The sequence below is a fragment of the Chaetura pelagica genome, unplaced genomic scaffold, assembly GCF_000747805.2.
Source record: "Chaetura pelagica isolate M959 unplaced genomic scaffold, ChaPel_1.0 scaffold109, whole genome shotgun sequence".
NCBI lineage: Eukaryota > Metazoa > Chordata > Aves > Apodiformes > Apodidae > Chaetura > Chaetura pelagica.
Genome location: NW_009970725.1, coordinates 17,057 through 38,105, shown reverse-complemented (window position 1 = coordinate 38,105; position 21,049 = coordinate 17,057). Strand labels below are relative to the sequence as shown.

The following is a 21,049-nucleotide window of genomic DNA, read 5'->3' as shown; positions in this document are numbered from 1 at the left end:
GTTCAGTGCTAAATCTAGTGGGGACTTACTACATGTTTATGTTGTAATTTGCTTTTGAAGAATGGTGGGAAAGCATTGGAGCATTTTCTTTTAATGTAAAAGCATGTAAGATGATACCAAAGCAACTGAATAATATGTAATTGTAATGTAAGATTGCCACAAAGATCTAAAACTGCTTAATTAAAGATGTATTTTATTGTAGGCAAATACAGAAGCACAGCTCTTACCAGGACAGATATTTGCCAAAGAAGGTAGGTTTTCTTGGGAATCTTGTTGCTCTGTGCTATGCCCAAAGAATCATAGAATGGTTAAGGTTGGTCAGCCTACGAAATAATGCAAACAAGCCTTTGGCTTTCTACCTTTGTAGAAAAAGAGGAGCATGGAGTCATTGTGGTAGCTTTGTACCCCTACGATGGCATTCATGAAGATGACTTGTCCTTCAAAAAAGGAGAAAAATTGAAAGTGATCGAGGAGTAAGTATAACATTACTGATTGTACTGTAGTTTTTCTTCGGATTCATCTAATTCTTCGTATATTTTTTTTTATATCTTGCTCATACCATGAGTGTGTTCATGGTAAGAGAGCTCCCTTATATGTGAAAATACAAATGCACGTGGAGCTGTTGGTGGGATTTGGCAGTTGCTCTCAGTCAGAGCGACCAAACATTGATCTCTTGGAGCCGATGGGCTTCTCAGGCAGCTTGAGTTCCGAAGAAAGATGATTCTTCTCTTTCCACTGTGGGGCAAAACTCCCAGCAAAGTAGAATCCAAGTAACACTTTTTCATTCTGGTTTCATGTGCATACTACTGCTGTTTCTGTTTTTCAGGCTGGGAGAATGGTGGAGAGCAAAATCTCTCACTACAAGGAAGGAAGGCTTCATTCCCAGCAACTATGTAGCAAAAGTAGACACCCTGGAAACAGAGGAGTAAGTCCTTAGAGGCTCCAAACACAGGGAAACTTCTTCTTCACCCTGGTGGTGTATCCTTTGTGGGTGGGGAAGAAAAATAATTCTAACTCTTTGAAATACTTTTCAGATGGTTCTTCAAAGACATAACACGAAAAGATGCCGAGAGACAACTCCTGGCTCCTGGAAATAGTCCTGGTGCTTTCCTTATCAGAGAAAGTGAAACATTAAAAGGTAGGCTTTGGGGTGGATTGCTTTCAAATTGATAGTAGAGTTAAAACCAAGTAGTCTGTCTTCATCAAAATTGGCAGGTGGCACTGGGTGTGGAGTAGTCTCAGTGTGTCTTATTGTGTACATTTGCTGCAGTTCTGTAGGAGTGAGAAGGGTGAGCAAATCACCAGAAAAAGAGAGTTACAGGTTAACAGCCAATGTTGAGATGGGGTGGGGGGGAAGTGTGTGTGGTAACACTGACATGAAGCAAGTGTAAGAAAGTGAGAGATCTTTGTCTTCCTAACATTTGTGATTGCTTTAGTGAAGGGCACTTCACTGTCGTGCTGCATTTTATAGTCTTCCATTATTTTGGAGGTTGTTTGTTTTTTTTTCCTCCTCCTGAGTGGACAGTTGGCCTTGGTGATCTTAGAGGTCTTTTCAATACCTGACAGTTCTGTGATTCTGTGATTATTTGGTTTGTATTCATTGCTACAAGATGTATAATGAAGTTAGTGCATAATGAGGGTTTATACTTCTGCAGTGCAGTGTGATTTTTTTCAAACAGCTTTTTGGTAAAGCTGTGTGCTGTAGACAGAGCTCTTTGTACTGAAAAACTTAGTGAGATCTCCAAACTCTTCAGCTGGGACTTCTAGAAGAGCATGTGAGGTTCTGCCCTAGTATCTGGAGTCCAACAGCATCCTGGCTAGATACTGCATCTGGATACTCGTAACACAGTGTTCTCCAGAGGATGATGCATGGATCCCTTCAGCAGTTCATGTCTGTCCTCTCCACAGGGTAGCTTTTCTTGCCCAAGCACTGCAGATTCTTGATTAAATAGCTCTCTGTAATGGGCCCATATTGTTGTTCCTGTGTTCTCAAATGAAGATTCCTAAATGAAGTTCTCAAAGGAAGACTCCTAAATTCAACATAGGCTGCCAAGAGTAAGGCAGAACACCCCCAAACTATTTCTTTCCATCCCCTTCTGTCATTGGATCTGTGTGTGGGGAGAGATAAGGGGGTGAGGTGGTTTCTCACCTTTGAAAATGGACAAGAATTGTACAAGCAGAAGAAACTGAGAACTCTGGAGTTGAGGGTAGATGCTCTGCTGCCCCATCTTAAATCCCTACTGAGGTTAGGCTTCCTAGGACTAGGAGATCTGCTCTCCCTTCTACGACACCATCTCCAGAGTACCCCTTTGCTATTTGGCTCAAGAAAACCAGCATCTTCCTTTCCCAAAACACTGATCTCCTAAGTTCAGCTTCTGCCTGAGGAGTGTGACAGCCCTGGCCTTGCTTTGTCAGCCAGTTCCACTCGAGCTGGGGGGTACTTTCTGCAGAAGTGGGCATTGGATGTGGAACTGCCTGGATTATGGAACTCCCAAGTTTGTCAAATAAGATTGAGAAAGAAAGTGTGAGTGTAAGCATTTTGGTGACCAGTTCAGGCCCAGCTGTTGGCTAACTTCCTCCTCCTGCTGATTGCAAAATGCTTTTTGAGGAAATAAGGGAGTAAAAAGAAGAACAGACTAATAGGTGATTTTATTAAGCTCAACTATATATGCGTGGACACTGTAGACTTTTGCTCTCTCTTGATGATCATTCTTTCTTTATCCACAGGCAGCTATTCTCTCTCCATAAGAGACTATGATCCACAGCATGGTGATGTTATTAAGCACTACAAAATTAGGAGTCTAGACAATGGAGGATTTTACATCTCTCCGAGAATAACTTTTCCCAACATCAATGACATGATCAAGCATTATCAAAGTAAGTTAAATCCATTAGTGAATACCTTACTGGAATACAGCCATTATTTCCTGTGAAGGAAAATAAATGCTTTCTTGTTTTGTTTCAAACATTTTAATCTTTTTTTTTTTTTTCCTCTATATAACCCAGGCATGCTTATTATCAAAGATAAAGTAAAACTGGTTGGAATTCAAGGAACATTGTTATCATAGCCACACCTAATGCTGCTTACTCTCTGGCATACCATTGCCAAATAAAGGTTAGCTCTATAAAGCACTTCATCAGTGTTATGATGATGTGAAGCTCTACTAAGAATTGCCTGCCTTGTAAATTAATTCATTCTGTATTTGAGAGGAAATTTGTATTCAAAATTAGCAGAAATATGTTCAGATTCATGAATGTCTTCTTGTATCTGGTGTTGAGTGTGGAGTCACTATCCCTGGAGATTGTAAAAGGAAAGGCTGGATGTGGCACTTGGTAAAATGGTCTAGCCAGTGTGGTGGTGTTAGGTCATAGGTTGGACTTGATGATCTTAGAGGTCTTTTCCAGCCTCAGTAACTCTGTTTCTATGATTGCTTTTCTTTTTTCTATAAATCTATTTATTTATCTATTTATTGTGAATGGCATTTTGAAGGAAGTAAAATTCCATTAACTTCAAAGGAAGAAAATTACACAATTGCATACACATAGAATGTATACATTTATTGTATATATATATAAAAAAAAAACATGGGCAAGGGGAAGATACAAGCTTCTACCAATGTTTTAACTACAAAAGCGACTTTTCATTCTGCATCAACTGCTGGTGAATAGCTGCAAAATATTTAGTCTTGTACCTGGGATGACAGAGAAGACAAAAAATGTAGGAATGAAAAATCACATCGTGATTTTTCAAAGCCACACTGAGGACTTGGCCATGAGATTTCTCTGAGTTATTAGGTATATGTAGTAATTCTTTGGTTCTGCTGGAAAACCTGAGAATTATTTGACATTTGTATTAAAGGCATAGATGGCCAGTGTCTGGAGTAAAAATAAGAGTGACCTACTTATGCTTGCATGCACATGTGTCTGAAACCATGCTGCAAGAAAATTTAATGATAAATTCAGAATACAGATCCCAAGCCTGACTCCAGCGTGTATCTTCATCAACATACTGTCACTAGTAAGATCTTATATTGTATTTATTTGGTACAAATGGTACTAAAATATCTTAATGATCTTCTGGTAAGCAGATGTATGTGACAGTTCTTAATTAAATTTGTCTCTGAATACCAAATTTCAGTTCAGATGTTAAAACATCAGAAAGGTTACATTTTCATCATAGCGTCTGATTATTCTAAACATTGTTTTGAGCTGACTAGTGCACACCTGCAATTAATTAAAGTTTGTCTCAAGTCATAAGGCACTGAAGTGTAAAGGATTTTGTATTTTGCTTTTCCTTTGAAAACCAGAGCAATCAGATGGTTTATGCAGAAGGCTGGAAAAACCTTGTATTTGTCCGAAGCCTCAAAAACCATGGGATAAAGATGCCTGGGAAATTCCACGGGAATCAATTAAATTAGTGAAGAAACTTGGAGCTGGTCAGTTTGGAGAAGTCTGGATGGGTAAGTTTATTCCATTGGAAAGACTATTTAAATCTGCTGAAAGAAGGGCTGTTTCAAAGTCCTTCAGAATAATAGTGAACATGCATCTGGTCTAATAATACTTGTAAAACTGCAGAATATACCTTCTCGTGATGAGAGAGAGGATTTGCAAGGGGGAAGGTATCTGATATCATGGAACAAATCCTTTGTTGTCTTTTAAAGGGAAAAAGAATAAATGAGAAAGCCCTGTAATTTAGAGGGTTGAAGACAAAAGGGGGTTTTTGGTTGTGCTTCATGGGGAAATAGAAGGTTATGGAAGGTGTGACTCCTGATTCTCAAAATCAGTGGGCATCTCAAAACTTTGTTTCAAGTCAGAAAGTTATAAATAACCTGGAATAGAAAGAAATAATGTCTTCTAGTGAATTGTGTATAGGGTTTTCATTGTCTCTTGATAAAGAAGGGACTGTAGTATAATACATGGGGCTGCCTTATTGGGTGAAAAATGAGGACACTTAATCCAAATTTATTGCCTGCCAGATTGATGCCAGAAAAGTAGGTGATTTAGGAAGTGAGAAGATGAGAGACTGATCACCCCCTACCTTGAACTATCATGCAGGTTCCCAATAATGAAAGTGTCATAAGCCTTACAAGTCATAAGTTTTAATATATACCTAGCTAAAAATGATGGTGTTAATTATTATAGACGTAATTACCTTTGCTTATAGACAATCTTATTTTCTCAGCCTCCATGACTTCCTGTGGCAAGGGACTGTGATCAGTGTCTAATTACATTCTGCAAAAATATTTAATTCTCTAACTTTTGAAGTGCTGTCTATTCAGGCGTATTATTTTGGGTTCTATATTGCATGTTCTGTGTGCTATCCATTACTTATACACTTGTATTTGCTTACACTTATTTGAGGTAAACTACACTTTCTCCCAAAGTTTTCATTATTATATTTTTTCAGACCAGATCATTGTCTTAACCCTTCTCTGAATCTCCTTTTTGGAGGTTTTATTTAAACAGTAATAAAATGGTTGTTAGAATATAATAGAATGGCTTATTCCTACTATTATGATGATGATGATGATGATTACTATCATTATTCAAAAGTATATAGGCAGATCTGAGCAACAAAGTTGCATTTCTGAGCAACAAAAAAAATTAATTAGAAGATGGAAAGCTATGAAGGGGTCTCTGATGACTCACAGGAGTGTCATGGGACTGTCACTGCTTTGAGGTGATGCTCTTATTTAGAAAATTAAAGCATGGAGTGATGCTGTTTGTGTGGCAAATTCCACACATAACTATAGTGTCAATTCAGTAAGCTCTAATTCAGTCATAGGTGGAATCTGTTGATATGAATCATGTAAAATGCAAACAACGCATCTCTATAATATAATTTAGACAAATTCAGCCTTTTATCTGCCTTGCTTAAAAAAAAAAAGGCTTAAGAAACCCTCTAGCTATGATATAAGCAAGTGACAGTTTACATACTAGTTAAGACAAGCATCTGCCATTGTGCAGTGTATTTTTTTCTGTCTAATAAGCCAGAAGAAGAAATGTTTAACTGACACTGAAAGGCTGTGAAAGACTTTGTGGCAGAAGTTAATCACCTGCTGAAAATGTCAATGGTTTTGGGCAGTGGCTACTTCTGCACACACACACACGCACACACACAAAGGCATGAAATTCTAAAAGGGTGTTTCTGCTTCAAGATGTTTCCGCTTGTTTGTGTCATTATTTTAATGTCTAAATTGGGCCTAACCCCTGCAACTGAATTGCTGCAGTGTGAGAAAAATTAATGTAGTGTGAAAGCGATGGCCGTGTTTCCTCTTCTCTGCTTCCTTTCTGAAGCAAGAAGCTGCTTTGCATGGCGCAGGTCTCCTCAAGTCAGGAGTGGGGTTAATCTTAGTGCCAAGGAAGTTCAAGCTGGAAAAGATGTGTTAGGTCAGTTGTGCTGTGCTGGGTGTCACAGATACTGAGTACTGTAATGGTCAACCAGGGGCATCAGGAGTTATGCAGTGCTGAGAAATAACCTAGTTGTTCTGCTCTCCTGGTTCGAGAGCTAGTTGTTAGTTACATTCTTCTCATATAGAACAGAATTATTTTTCTGCTGTAGTATGAATTAGAAAGAAATATTGTTCCGTGGTTTAATTACTAAACCAATTTCTTTTTGATGAAGGGTACTTAGAATTGTGGTTTCAGTGTCCCATTCGGAGGAACTATGCTCCCCAGTAAAGAGAGATACGGAGCTACTGGACAGAGTCCAGCAAAGGGCTACAAAGATGGTGAAGGGGCATGAACATCTCTCCTGTGAGGAAAGGCTGAGAGAGATGGGACAGTTCAGTCTGGAGAAGGCACAGGGGGATCTCATCAGTGTATATGAATACCTGAAGGGAGGTTGCAAAAAGGATGTAGCTAGGCTTTTCTCGGTGGTGGCCAGTGACAGGACCAGAGGCAACAGGAACACTCTGAAACACAGGAGGTTCTCTCTGAACATCAGGATATGCTTTCACTGTGTGAGTGGCCAAGAACCTGGCACAGGTTGCTCAGAAAGACTGTGGAGTCTCCATCCTTGGAGATACTAAAAAAAACAACTGAACACAGTCCTGGAGAACCAGTCCTGGTTGGCCTTGCTTGATCAGGGGATTTGGGCCAGATGCCCTCCAGATGCCAACCTCAACTCTTCTGTGATATATGGGAAGACAGAGGCAATAATGTTACTGCAATGTGAAGACGTGCCACTGTGTCTTTTGTAGCCATTTCTTTTCAGTTTGTCTGTAAGTACTCTTTGGGCTTCCAAGTTGACATCTTCCTCTTGCACATTTTGGAGGGAGTTAGCTTACGTTGTTGGAAGACTAAGAAAAACCTAGGAACAAAAAGCAGATCCCCATATCCCCCAAGCATTCGGCGGTGCTTCTGTGTGACCTGTGCAGAGAATGGTCACTTATAAAGTAGGCAAGGGAATCTCCTCCAACTCTAATTCTTTTACATAGAGAAAACCTGATAAAAAGGACCATCAATTTCCCACTTTTGTCTATTAATGCAAGCACGTTTAATTTCTTTCTTCATTTCAGCTATGTGTATTTTTCTACATTTTATAAAGACTTTTCTGGTTTTAGGCAACCAAGTCAGTGCTTATGTGTGTGCTTTGGGCATCAGCTGTGCTGATGTGATAGATGAAGCCGGCGTGGCAGAGTTGTGTCCACATTTTATGCCCCGCACCATGGAAGCAGTTAGAAAGCTGCAGCTTGTGCTTTCTGCCTTCACATGTAATGGGCTGTATGGAGATAAGCTAGAGATGGAGCTACTGTTGTGTTCCTCTGCTCTTCAGCTGAGTGACGACTGGAGTTGGTGAAGGAGTGATGTGCTAATGTGCAAGAGGAAGTTGCTGCTCCTCAGTCTCTTCCCCAGTGCCTGCTGCAATCAAAATGGCCTAAGACTTTGCCTGGCTTCTAACAGTGTCATACTTCCTTAGCTCAAACAGGTTGTTCCCAGTATGACCTTTCAGGAAAGTACAGGAAGGAGAAAGCTGCATCTTATAGCATTGTTCACAAAAGTGTGAACACCGCTAGATCAGGTTGCTCTTGCTCAGAGCCCCGTCCAACCTGAGCTTGAGTGTTTCCAGGGAAGGGGCATCTACCACCTCTCTGGGCAACCTATTCCAGTGTTTCAGCGCCCTCATTGTAAAAAAATTCTTCCTTATATCTAGTCTGAATCTATCCTCTTTTAGTTTACAGCCATTACCCCTTGTCCTATTACTAGAGGCCCTGCTAAAAACATATCTCAAACAATTTTTATTCTAACATGTAGAGAAGAACATGATTCTCTGTGTCAGACATCATCACATTCCTCAGATTTTCATACTATTGCTTGGATTGTGTTTATTTTTTAACAGAAGTCTAAACTGCAGAGAGACTTGCTTCCTGCCATGGTATGAAAGGTTTTTTGACCATGGAGTTCAGTGTATCTGGGCAGCTGCTTTAGGGAAGTGATGAACCAGAGTAGCACTGCAAGAGCAGGGTCTATGTATTATGCATTTTTGTTCCTAGTGTGGACTGATATGATGTGAACCATAACGCTCTGTGGTATTAATAATCCATGAGGTGAATTCTCAAGCAGGACTAAGAGAGAAGTTAACAAGCCAAATGCAGCCATTATAATGTATTTTATTAATGAGACACATTTTGCTTGCCTCTCAGGTGTAGAAGATTCTTTCATTTGTTTACCTTTAAATAAGAAAATAAGTAACACGCATTTTGAATATGTATTTTCTTATGCCTCTGTTAGAAAAATCAGTAAATCATACTGCAGAAATACTGTTATTAAAATAAAAGGTATCCAAAATGAACAAAGAAAACTCACTGGTACATCTAATTGGTATCAGAAACGGATTTTTACAGTGCATACATGAGCTGAATGTTAGTTGCAAAGAATCTGGATTTTATGTCAGGTGTTGTAGACATAAGCAAGAATGTCATTGCTTACCTATCTTTTTTAAGTCACATTTAGGCATCTAACTGACTGTTCATACCATCTGGCAAGGAGTGGTGTGACACAGCGAGGGCTGGGTTTACCCCTAGAGCCAAGACAAATGTTAGTGAAGGGTTCAAAGCTGCAGGTCCTGTATGAAGCAGGGTTAATGCAGTGCTGCCCTTCCCATTGAATCACAGAATTGTTCTGGTTGGAAAAGACCTAAGTTCTTTGAGTCCAACCATAACCTAACTACCAAACATTAACCTAACTCCACCAAGCCCAATGCTTAAACCATGTTCCTAAGCAGCCCTCTGGAAAAGGACCTGGGGGTACCAGTGGATCAAAAGCTGGACAGGAGCCACCAATGTGCGGTTGCAGCCCAGAAGACCAACTCCATTGTGGGCTGTATCAAAAGAAGTGTGGCCAGCAGATCGAGAGGAGATTCTGCCCCTCTATTCTGCCCTGGTGAGACCTCACCTAGAATACTGCATCCAGTTCTGGTGCCCCCAGCACAAGAAAGATGTGGACCTGTTGGAACGTGTCCAGAGAAGGGCCACGAAAATGATCTGAGGGCTGGAGCACCTCTCTTATGAGGACAGGCTGAGGGAGTTGGGATTGTTCAGCCTAGAGAAGAGAAGGCTCTGGGGGGACCTCTTAGTGGCCTTTCGTTACCTGAAGGGGCTACAGGAAAGCTGGGGAGGGTGTTTTTACAGGGGCTTGCAGTGAGAGGACAAGGGGTAATGGTTTGAAGCTGAGAGATTTAGGTTGGAGATGAGGCATAAATTCTTCAGTGTGAGGGTGGTGAGACACTGGAACAGGCTGCCCAGAGATGTTGTGGGGGCTCCATCCCTGCAGGTGTTCAAGGGCAGGTTGGATGGGGCTCTGAGCAGCCTGTTCTAGTGGAAGGTGTCCCTGCCCATGCAGGGGAGTTGGAATTCAATGATCTTTAAGGTCCCTTCCAGCTCAAAAAATTCTGTGATTCTGTGATCGGCACATCTCTTAAACACCTCCAGGGATGGTGATTCCACCACTTCCTGGGCAGCCTATTCCAGTGTTTAATAACCCTTTCGGTGAAGAAATCTCTTTTCATATCCAGTCTAAACCTCCCCTGGTGCAGCCTGAGCCCATTTTACCTTTCCCTATTGCTTGTTACTTGTGAGAAGAGGCCAACTCTCACCTCGTTACAACCTCCTTTCAAGTAGTTGTGGAGAGAGATAAGGTCTCCCCTCAGCCTCCTTTTCTCCAGGCTAAGCAACTCCAGTTCCTTCAGATGCTCCTTGTAGGGCTCCTGGCTCTAGACCCTTCACTAGCTTTGTTGCCCTTCTCTGGGCTTGCTCCAGCCCCTCAATGTCCTTCTTCTAGTGAGGGGCCCAGAATTGAGTCCTTCTGTGATGCAGATTGAACAATAACTTGGCTGTCCTGAAGTGCTTTGAGGACACCAATTTTCCCTCTGCCTGCACAAAGGCTGTGGTTTCTTACCTGTACAGTTAGAGTGTGCCTGCAAAGCAGACAACCTTTATGGAAACTACCACAGAAGTTCTCACAGTAAAGCTAAGTGACTTGATAGGAGGACTAGGGGTTAAACTGGGGTAGCACAGACACATACTAAAAAAATGCTGCCTGCTCCTGGTCTGATGCGGTCCTCAGCCTGAATCAATCTAACATTGGTTTTTTTTCATGATGGGCGAGACAAAGGTAAGAAATTGCCAGACTGTCGAGAGTCCATTTTCTTCAGATGTTGTCATGTGTGCTTACAGAGTTCATGACCATGTTCCCTCAGTGTTTTAGTGTCTCATCCCTCTCAATACCTGGTGAAATAAATGAAAGGGAGAGAGATCAGGATTGATTATTTGTAGTGCTCTCATCAGCTAATTTGCTTTGTGTGTTGCCACCAGAGGGTCAGGGCAGAGCATTTTCCTGCAGAAAGCATCAGTATGGGTGAGGTGTTGTAGTAATATAAACTTTCTCTAAGTAAAACCTTAATTTGATGGGTCTCTTTAGTGAATGTAAAATACTGTTACACCATCAGAATTGCTTCACAGAAATAATTGTATTAGTATGTTCAACAGAGTATTCAGCAAATTAGGAATGGGGCTAGTGATCTGCTTCAGAGTATAGGGTGGAATAGTAAAACCAATACTTTCTTCTTAAGCAAAAATATACTTAACATTTGTATCTCTGGTTAATATACATTGTACACCTGAGCTTTAGCAGCAGATTTGGCCTGTAATCTTTTAGAGGCATATCTTTGTTATGATTTGACCTGACCATGTTAGAAAAATACATTTAACAATCATGCAGGTGAGTATTTTGTGATAGACAGAGTGGCTTTTCTCAGGTGATGATCCTTCTTTTTAAAAAGGCAATAGAAGATGCAGCAGTTGCAGCAATCCCTTAAGGTCTGGAAATTAGTTCCTTGCTTTGCCCCTGATTTCTTATGTTAGGATGATAAATTTCTACAAGGAAATTCTGGACTGCAATTTAGAGGTGTAGCCATTGTGGTAATGCTGTCTGGATTGTTTCTGAGTAAGGAAATGAGACTATTTCATTGAGCCATGAAAGTTTTACCTCTTCCGAGAAATATTTTTGCAGTGTTGAAATAGGTAGGGTGGGGTACAAGAGTTGCATTAATATCCCTCTCTGTCACTCTCTCTTACTTCTTTTATTCTTCAAATTAAATGACTTCACAATATAAACTTAAGATTGGTGCTTGCTACTCCATTTTTATTTTTTAAATGCTATTTTAACATCTATTTTATGTTTGGAAAACATGAAAGCAGAAAATAATTCACTGCTTTTCTCTTTACTGACAGTTGCTATTTATATAAATTAGAATATTACAGTAGAAGGTTTGATAAACAGAAACATGAAACAGCCACAGTCTGTTCCTCTTAGCATGGGCTATGTGATAAGAAGTTAGCACATTTTAAATCTTGCTCTGAGCACTGAAGGATTGCAGTCCTGGCAGTATCTTTGTTGGTTGGGAGAATTCTTATTTGCTTGCATTTTCCTGTAATGCTCCATTTTGAGCACTGAGTGTTATAGAAAGGATGATAAGCTTGAGACTGCATGCATAAATTGGTGATAATAATGGTATTTAAAGATGCTCCAGAATCTTGCAGGCAATCCATGCACTCTGTTAGATATTGAGATGGTTTATGTGGACATTCATCAAAGGATCTATTGACTGTTTGAATATTTTGTGGGCTACTGAAAATGAAAACTTGGTATGAAGTAAGATCATTTGCTTTTTTTTTTTTTATTGTTCACTGTTTTTTAAAAATAGGGAATGGATTATTTTTCAATGCAGTGTTGTATCTGTTGCAAAAGGAATGCTAGCATAAATATTTGTGCTACATCTGGCACTGGCTTTCAGGCCCTTAGCTATTACTGGAATCTAACGTCACCTGCTTTACAAATTCCTACTAGTCGGGGCACTGCAGCCCAGAGTGACTTTCCAGTGCACTGATTGTGCTCCCTCCTTTTTTAGGTTACTACCATAACAGTACAAAAGTGGCTGTGAAGACTCTGAAGCCTGGGACGATGTCTGTGCAAGCCTTCCTGGAGGAAGCCAACCTCATGAAAACACTTCAGCATGATAAGCTGGTCAGGCTTTATGCTGTAGTGACCAAAGAAGAACCTATTTATATTATAACAGAATTCATGGCTAAAGGTGAGAACAACATAGGATCTGCAAGGGATGTTTTTGTAAACTCTTGTGCTTCTTGTAACTTAGTCCCCTTTCTTCAAGAAGAAATTAATAAAAAAAATGAAAACTTGGGATTTAATGTTATTCTTTTAACTGCTCTGATATAAAGTGAAGGAACACCTATCCTAGAGGAGGATTGAGGCTATGTCTTTGTAATTCATTGCTGCATTTGTGAAATAAACCATTTTTACAATTTTCTTAAATGTACCATTTTAAATTGTTTCAGATGCAGAGCATAACCCCTAAAATAGCTCTGGTTCCTTTGGACTCCCTGCCTGTCTAGTGCCAAAGAAAGGCAATTAAAACAAACCTTAGAAATTGCCTTGAATTGATAAATATGTGTGTGATGAGTGATGAGTAGTCTTGCAAGGGTGGCTGCACCACCAGAAAAGGACAACCTTTATGAGAGCATTACTGCACAAAATAGTGAGGTTTCCTTCTCAGATTGTCTTGGGTCATAGTTTTTCTTGATTTGTTCTGTTTTCAAGCAATTCTTCTGATAATTTCATGAACAAGTGTTGAGCCACTTATTCTTCATGACTTGGAAAGGATCGATATGTGTGATTCTCCTTGACAGCTTTCCTGATAGTCCATAGACTAGGGTACTTATCATACTCAACACCACTCAACTAAGATATAGTCTGATGGGAGTTTTCTACACTCAAGAAAATGGCAAAGTTTGGATGCCTGACATGCTGACTTGGATGTTACTGTTCTTAAAACATGTGAAGAGGCTGCCTTGCTATAGTCAATGTGAAAATGCATCAAAACACTTCGCTACAGAAATGTGATCCAGCAAATTGGGAATCTGACGTGACCTTTATGTCAGTAATAACCTGCACTGACTTATTTTTTCTCTGTTGTAACAGGAAGTTTGCTGGATTTTCTGAAGAGTGATGAAGGAAGTAAATTGCTGCTTCCAAAGCTAATCGATTTCTCTGCTCAGGTAAATTTGAAGAAACATGCTCAAAATTAAGAGAGTTTATTTCTCCCTGAGTCTAAAACTCATGCTGGGTAATTTTATCCTAAGGGTCTTTAGCATAAAAAAAAAAAATAATTAATTTTTGAGTATGTTTTGAAAAGAGGGAACAGATAAAAGAGGTTTCAAAGGGAATATGTGAAGTTAGCCTGAACTCTTAGATACTGCTGGTGACTTGCTTAAGTGACAGTGCTACTCTGCTTAGATGACAGTAGTAACCAGCTCATTTCTTCCGTGGAAAGGCTGCCTTCAGTTCAAGCAGCTGTGAGTTGGAAGTGTAAGTACAAGTTTGTGCTTATGAGATTCCTTCAGTATGAATAAATGTGTCATTTTTACTTAAGTTAGGTCAACTGGTCAAATTTCTCTCAACCTCAAGGTGCTATTGTTGGTTTCAAATCCTTATGAGAAATAAGGACTGTGAAATAAATGAAATCTAATCAAACGATGCTTCAGGTACTAGTATCTGATTTATGGACAGAGATGTTTGTTTCAAAATATACAAGTTATCCTATATCATAAACAAAATCTGTAGAGAGAGACTCCAGGGTGATTTGTGTGTCAAAGCTTGGATCAAAGGTGCCTGGAGCCCAGTGCTTCACCTGAGAGTTACCAGCATTAGATGTCCAGGGAGGCATGTAGATAACAAGGTACAAATTGTGCTTTTGCAAGTTGTAATTCATGTTACTAGTAGGTAATGAAGGCATTTCTGATGGGTTATTGCTTCACTGAGTTTTGGGGTTTTCAGTATGCAGACTAGTGTAACTCTCTTAAACTAACTTGTTCCAATTCATGAGGGAAGTCAAGAAAGTCTTAAAAATATGCAATAAATCATTAGTGATTTCTAAAAAAACCACCACACTTTGCGATTATTATATAACTTTTAATATAACTATTGTTATATAAATTAATATCAGACTAGATACTAGGAAGCATTTATTTACAGACAGGGTGGCTGAACACTGGAGTAGGCTTCTTAGAGACGTGGTCAGTGCCCCAAGCCTGACAGAGTTTAAGAGGCATTTGGACGATACCCTTAATAATATGTTTTAACTTCTGGTTAAAGCGGCCTGAAGTGGTCAAGCAGTTGGACTAGATGGTGGTTGGAGGTTCTTTCCAATTGGAACTATTCTATTCAGTGATGTATCATATATCACATAGTGTTATATAGATGTTCAATATATCAAATAGGGATTTTTGTTTAACATAGATTCAGTGCAGGAGTTGGTTTTGCTCTCATTGTCGGTTCAGTGTAGGGATCCTCAGGAAGGTCTCTCTTAGCATTTCTAGCTGCAGCCCAAACCAAATTTTGGAAGAGACATACTGTAGTTTCTCTTATGGAAAGAACTTGAAGGGTTTTTGAACACATTTGTAAAGAGCCCTTAAAGCCACTGCGTATTAACAGGACTATGTGGAATAGGTTGGAAGGCTGCATGTGGTTCCCAGACCAGAGCTTTCCATCTAACCAACACAGATGTTCTACTGGTCTTCTCTGACAGTCTGAGAGTTTACTGGTGGGTCTTTAGGGCAAAAGACCAACAACAATATTTTCAAATGCTGTTGGCCTAATGCTAAGGTAATGGTAACTTTACTGCAGACCTGTGGATCAGGTCTTCTCCAGAATGTAAGCTGTGTATAAAGGAGAACATAAAATGTGTCTAGTGTTTTTGGTATGATTCTGTTTTGCAAAAGTGGAACACTAATTTATTCTTAGAGTAGTGATGTTAACCTCTCTAATACAGCGTAAGGGGAAAGAAATTTGGAGAGCTATGTTTCAGAAGAGATTTTAAAAAAGAAGCATGGAAGAAGCTCACAGTGAACTACTTAGATAAGATAAGGGTTTTAGGGTTTATTTACCTTGGTGGACACACAAATTTGAGCTCTTCATGACTGTCTAATCACACCATTCTGGCAAGGCAGTTTACCAGACTACCCCAGCTTCTCGGAAAGACTGAATATGCAACAAATGATAGCTGAGGATTGGCTTATTTTCCCCCTTGTGCATGTGTGATGTTGCACAAGGCTGGCCTGCTCCCCCCCGTGCTGCACAGCTGCCTGGCTCGCATCCACGTGTGTGCACACAAGGAAGGGGTCTGTTGCAAAAACAATTGCTGAAAGAACCTGACTCATTGCAGAAGGGATTTGTGATACAGCAGGAGAAAATGGGAAAGGAGAGGTTCCACTTAATATGTTGCCTGCTTATCCAGAGGATTGGCCTTTGCCACCTTACAATCGCCTAATCAGATAAAGAGGAATTGGGAATGGGAGAAGGGGAGGGGAGGATGTAGTCTCTGTAGGTAGCTGAAGAATGTAGTGCAGGTAGATGAACATGAACACCCAGCTGAATCCGATTTTCCAAGTGGTGTTGAAGGGCACTGTGCAGTTGGTGCTCCAACCGCTGACTTTCTAATGCCTTTGCCTTGAAAGAAATCTGCATTTACCAGGGGTGAAGCATCCTGACTTTGCAAAAAGTAAGGACTGCTCCCCCAGGTGAAATAAATACCTTTAAAAAAGATAGCATTTTTTCAAGAAAGTAATCAAATACAGTCCTACTCTGCTGTACTGATTTTGCTGTTTTGTTGGCTTAACATCTGCACTCACTGATTGCCATCGTTGACAGTGAGAGCCGAGTACTGAGGACAGTCTTTCTAGTAGGGTCTGTGGCAATAGAACAAGGGGCAATAGTTTTAAACTAAAAGATGGTAGATTTAGACTAGACATAAGGAAGAATGAGGGTGGTGAAACACTGGAACAGGTTGCCCAGAGAGGTGATAGATGCCCTATCCCTGGAAACACTCAGGGCCAGGCTGGACAGGGCTCTGAGCAACCTCATCTAGTTTAGGATGTCCCTGCTCACTGCAGGGAGGTTGGACTAGATGACCTTTAAATGTCCCTTCCAACACAAACCATTTTGTGATTCTACTTAGTTACATCTAGTGACTACTTTGGCATACTGCTGTGGATTCAGGATTATTATGGTTTTATTGCTGTACTAACAATCACAATTTATGAATGAAGCTTGTGGAAAACAGGGCAAGAAAATGCTTGCTAGGAAGGTGGTCCAGCTCACTTTCTAAAGCAATCTGCCCTCTGAAAGAGCTGAAGTTTCTATTTTGGTTTTTAATTAATGCATATGAGTAGGGGCGGGGGAAATCTAGTGATTTTGGCCACTGGAGTTGAATCCTAGAAGTCTCTGAAAGGCGTGTGTTTTAAAGAAAGCAGAGTTTCGCAAACTTCACTTCAAGCACATACTAGCTGCTTGAGGACAGAGTAGAGCTGTGGCATCTCCTGTAGAAGTCAGCAGAGCTGTCAGTATGTCAGACAGGCTAGAGACAGCCAGGAACATAGAGCCAGTAAAATCTGAGCCCACTTCCCTGCCTGTGGGACCACTGCTGGTGGGTGACTCTGCAGCACAGCTCGGGCAGATGCCCTGCATCTGGCAGCCATTACCTGACATGGTTGGCCACCAGTTCCCCTTCCTGGGGCTTCCGCACAGCAGCCCAGTCAGCGGGCTCAGGGAAACCAAAAGTGCTGTTGGTTCTCAGTTGCAAGTTGTCTGTGAGCTATGCTGCCAAATCTTGCTGATGCAGCCAGCCAGGACAGCCTGTGTGGGCATTGCCCATTGGCGATCTACTGGCTCATCAACAGCCTTGCTCCCTCAGCACTGAAGCCACTGGCAAATTTTGGATTTTACTAGTTGTTTTTTTGTCTTGCCTCAGAGATACTTTACCCAAAGAGCTCCCGATTCTTTGTTTCACAGTTCTTAAAGTTGTACTCGCTTCTGTTTGGTGAGAGCTGCTGAAAAGATACAACCTTTGGCTTGTGCAAATGCTTCCTGCTCCTTACACAGAGGCATTATCTGCCGCGTGGCACCACGTGCCTGGTGGCCGTGGGGAGGGAAACGGTCTCAGCTGCTGCTGGACACACTCATATCGTACCTTTCAGACTGGTCAAAGCTTTGTCCCCAAACCAGTCTTTTTTCCCATGCACCGCTGATACTTCCATTCATTGTTCTGTGATCTACAACTTCATTGGCAACTCTTAGCCTCTTCTTCCTGCCTTCCAAGGCTACAGATTAAAATAAGAATAAACTTAGAATAAAATTACCAGAGGTTTTTTTATGCAGTGTTTTAATCTCTCTCTCATCTCTTTTTTTAAGAAGAGAGGTGAAACTCCTAAATCAGAATTAATTTTAACTCTTATTTGGCATTGGGATGTTTCTACTGCAGTCTCACCATATTCCTTTCCAGGTTTCTTTCAGTTTTAATGATACCCTCTAATGTTCCAGTGCACAATTATATGTTACTTTAATGATCTTTTTTTTTCCCCCTATGGATCTGCTTTGACTACATAGCTGCTTGACTGGGACAAAAGAAATATGTTTTTGCAGCCTTTCCTGACTTCACCTGTAGGTATTAAACTAATATACCACTGGAAGATTAAAATGTGACTTCTTCTCAGTGGTTTTCAATTGCAAGATATAAAGGATCTGCTCCCTCTTCATAGACAAAGAGTCATATGAAGATGAACTCATTTTTGAAAACCATGGTCACAAAGTGTATTTTATTGTATGTCTGGACAGTGTGGTAAGGAACCTGGTTTTGCTTAATTCCAGACCAAAGACAATCGTGTCCAGATTAGTAACACGTCTGCTCTAGAACTCTCAAAACTGCAGACTGTTTTTAGTAAGGCATTTCCCTAAGGAGCCAAGTTACCAAATTTAAGGCAGTGTGAGCCTCACGATGTGCTCCATCATTTCCTTTGCTTAAAAGCAGGATGCTCCTTCCCACCGTAATGCTGTGCACTCATTTCCAGTCTGATTTTCAGATTGCTTTACCTGCTTTGGCAGAAGCATCCTGCCAAGCCCTGGGCCTGGGCTGGGCTGGTGGGCAGCTGAGAGCAGCTCTGAGGCCACCATTCCCCACCTGCTGAGCAAAGGATGAGGGATGCATCTGGGATGTCCTGCTCACTGCTGGACCCTCAGGGGCAGCATCCCAGCCCTGGAATGGCTCCAGGGAGTGAGCACAGCACTTCAGCCCCACTTGTCTTGCAGGCAGCAGCAATACAGAGGGAATTTTGAGGCTGCTTTATGCACGAATCCCTGCTTTCTGCTGCCTGTGGTTTCACGTGTTGTTTTATAGTACAGATCCTGGAAACAGTAAAAAGCCCCATCTGCCAACACCAAAGGGAGCCTTTTAAAAACATACCTAAGCCTTCTCTTAATTAATCACTTCTACATGATTTTAGCTTCATATAATGGATAAAACAGGGCTGGAGAGAATTGTGGATGTTTTTAGCGTAGCTTTTCTCAATATTTTGGAAATTGTAGGTCACCCCCTTTTGTTTTTTTCCCAGAGTTGACTTCATTTGTAACCACATAGAAACTAGGCTCAACTTTGAATACTGATTCATCGCTTATGTTTTTTCCCCATTTTCCTTGCTGGCTTTTCAGCTGAGTGAGGACTTCTAAGTTTGGATTTACTGACAGTTTTCAGGTGTCTCGTAAACCACCTCTATCCACAAAAATTGTCCTGACCCAGTTCTTTCCCTTTTCCATCCTGTGTTCTTACCCTTTTGTTCTCCACATTAACCATGTGTGCATTCTTGGCCCTTCCAGCAAAGACTGAAGCAAAGGCAGCATTTGAAAAGTTCTCTGCATTATTTGCATGTAGTCTTCTCCATTATTTCATTTAATCATTCATTGAATGTGAATGTTTTCCCTGGTCTTGTCCCATTATTATTGCACCCCTGCTTATACTTACTACTTGTAGCACTGTTTTGTGGGCAGGCTCTTCCAATTTTTGTCATATTTGGTTATATTTTATACTTTGTTAATTTGAAAGTATCATTTTCAGCAGTTTCTGACCATGTAAGAATTGGACAAATTTTTCTCATTGGGCACTGTCTTTACAATGTGTGATTTGCCTTTGCGCTTGTCATTGCTGGTTTTTTTTGATGGTGTGGTTGTTCCTGAGACTTGGTTCCTATCAGGCTGTACCTGTCAGCCCTCCAAGTTGTTTAAAATTTGCTTTCCTGGGGGGAAAAAAAAAAAAATAAATAAATTCTTCATATTCAGCCATCGTTTCATTCCCTTTACTTTCCATTCCGCTCTGTTCTGTGATCCCTGTCACTTGTATTTTCTTCTCAACATACATTCTTAGCATGATGTAAAAGCACCTTGCTGGTCTGACCCTAAACAAACCCAGCTGTCCTCTTTATTATTCCGCATTTTTACATTCAGCCTAGAAATGCACCAGTGGAATACATTACACAGGTTGCCATAACTCCCTCTCTGCATGAAGAAACAGCACTGCAACCTACGTGTAAAGCATGGCTTGTTTGAAATAACTCTTGCAAAAAAGACTTACAGACCTTGGAATGGAATTGAAATCAAGCAGGTCTGTCATTGAGTAGAAAAACAGAGCTATGGAGGAATCCAGAATTTCTCCTGGTTTGTAGCATAGAACTGCCTATCCATCTATGTGCTGTTACACATCAGCTGTGATGTTTCATGGAGGCAGCCTGTGAGTTGTGACCAAGTGACCTTTTCAGAATCTGTAGCTCTTCTGTTACAGCAGTGACTTCTCCTGAAGCACTGGTTTATCAGGTTGTCTGCTCCCTACTTCAAAATCCTCTGCTGCTTTTGCTGCTTTTCCCCAACACCTTCAGAAGCTACAAAGAATGAATCAAAAAGTAGGGAATGTATGTTTTCAAAGCAACGCTGTTTGCTCTGTGCTTTTGTTCCCATTTTCTTTCAGGATTTTGAAAGATTTTTATACCTATGTGTGAAATGACCCACAATTGTTCTGGAAAGTTAAGTCATTACCCTGTTTTACAGGTGGAAAGAGCAGAAACAGGGAGGAAAGAGCAGAAACAGGGAGGAAGGAGCACTGCCAGCTGAAATGAGTGACAGCTGTTGGCAGATCTCTGTGGCTTCTAGTCATTCATTTCTTGCATGACTTATAGCTGAAGTTTTACAGTGCAGAGGTTGGCTTGTGGAGTGATTGACTTCTTCCAGGATAAGATTTTTCTTCCACTCTTACCCTGGGTGCATAGTTCCTAGTATTTAAAGATTTGGTGGTGGGTTTTTTTTAAAAGGATTTAACTCGGGTATTTCTAGAAGTGTGTCAGTAGTCCATCAAAAGTGAAGGGGAAACTCCTCCCTTCTTGGTGTTAACAGTTGGGTAGACAGCATCCTCTCTTAAAGGCCACAGAAAATATTCCAGAAGCCCAAATTAGCTTTTCTGTCCTGCTCCTGAGTAGTAGTTAGATGTAACCAGTCTTGATAGGTACCAAGGATCATTAAAAGAAGGGGGAAAGGGCTTAAATTTTCTTTTGTTCTGATGCATTTCTCTATATTTAACGTATCACTTGGCAATGAAAACCCAACCATTATCATACAGAATTAACACATGGGCTCTGGCACCCGTTCCCTTTTTTTCCCT

General features: G+C 40.7%; 1 protein-coding gene across 3 annotated transcripts in view; it reads left to right on the top strand.

Moving 5' to 3' along the window:
• The window catches only part of LYN (LYN proto-oncogene, Src family tyrosine kinase), a 48,786-nt gene that overhangs the window by 18,759 nt on the left and 8,978 nt on the right, over positions 1-21,049 (top strand). For 2 of the 3 annotated variants that reach the window (XM_010006794.1, XM_010006796.1), the window contains 8 exons: positions 203-251; positions 368-473; positions 827-925; positions 1,035-1,138; positions 2,728-2,877; positions 4,308-4,460; positions 12,410-12,592; positions 13,498-13,574. In XM_010006794.1, coding sequence (XP_010005096.1) covers positions 203-251; positions 368-473; positions 827-925; positions 1,035-1,138; positions 2,728-2,877; positions 4,308-4,460; positions 12,410-12,592; positions 13,498-13,574 — 921 coding nt within the window. The remainder of the gene's footprint in view (positions 1-202; positions 252-367; positions 474-826; positions 926-1,034; positions 1,139-2,727; positions 2,878-4,307; positions 4,461-12,409; positions 12,593-13,497; positions 13,575-21,049) is intronic. The other variant, XM_010006795.1, reaches the window with a different exon arrangement.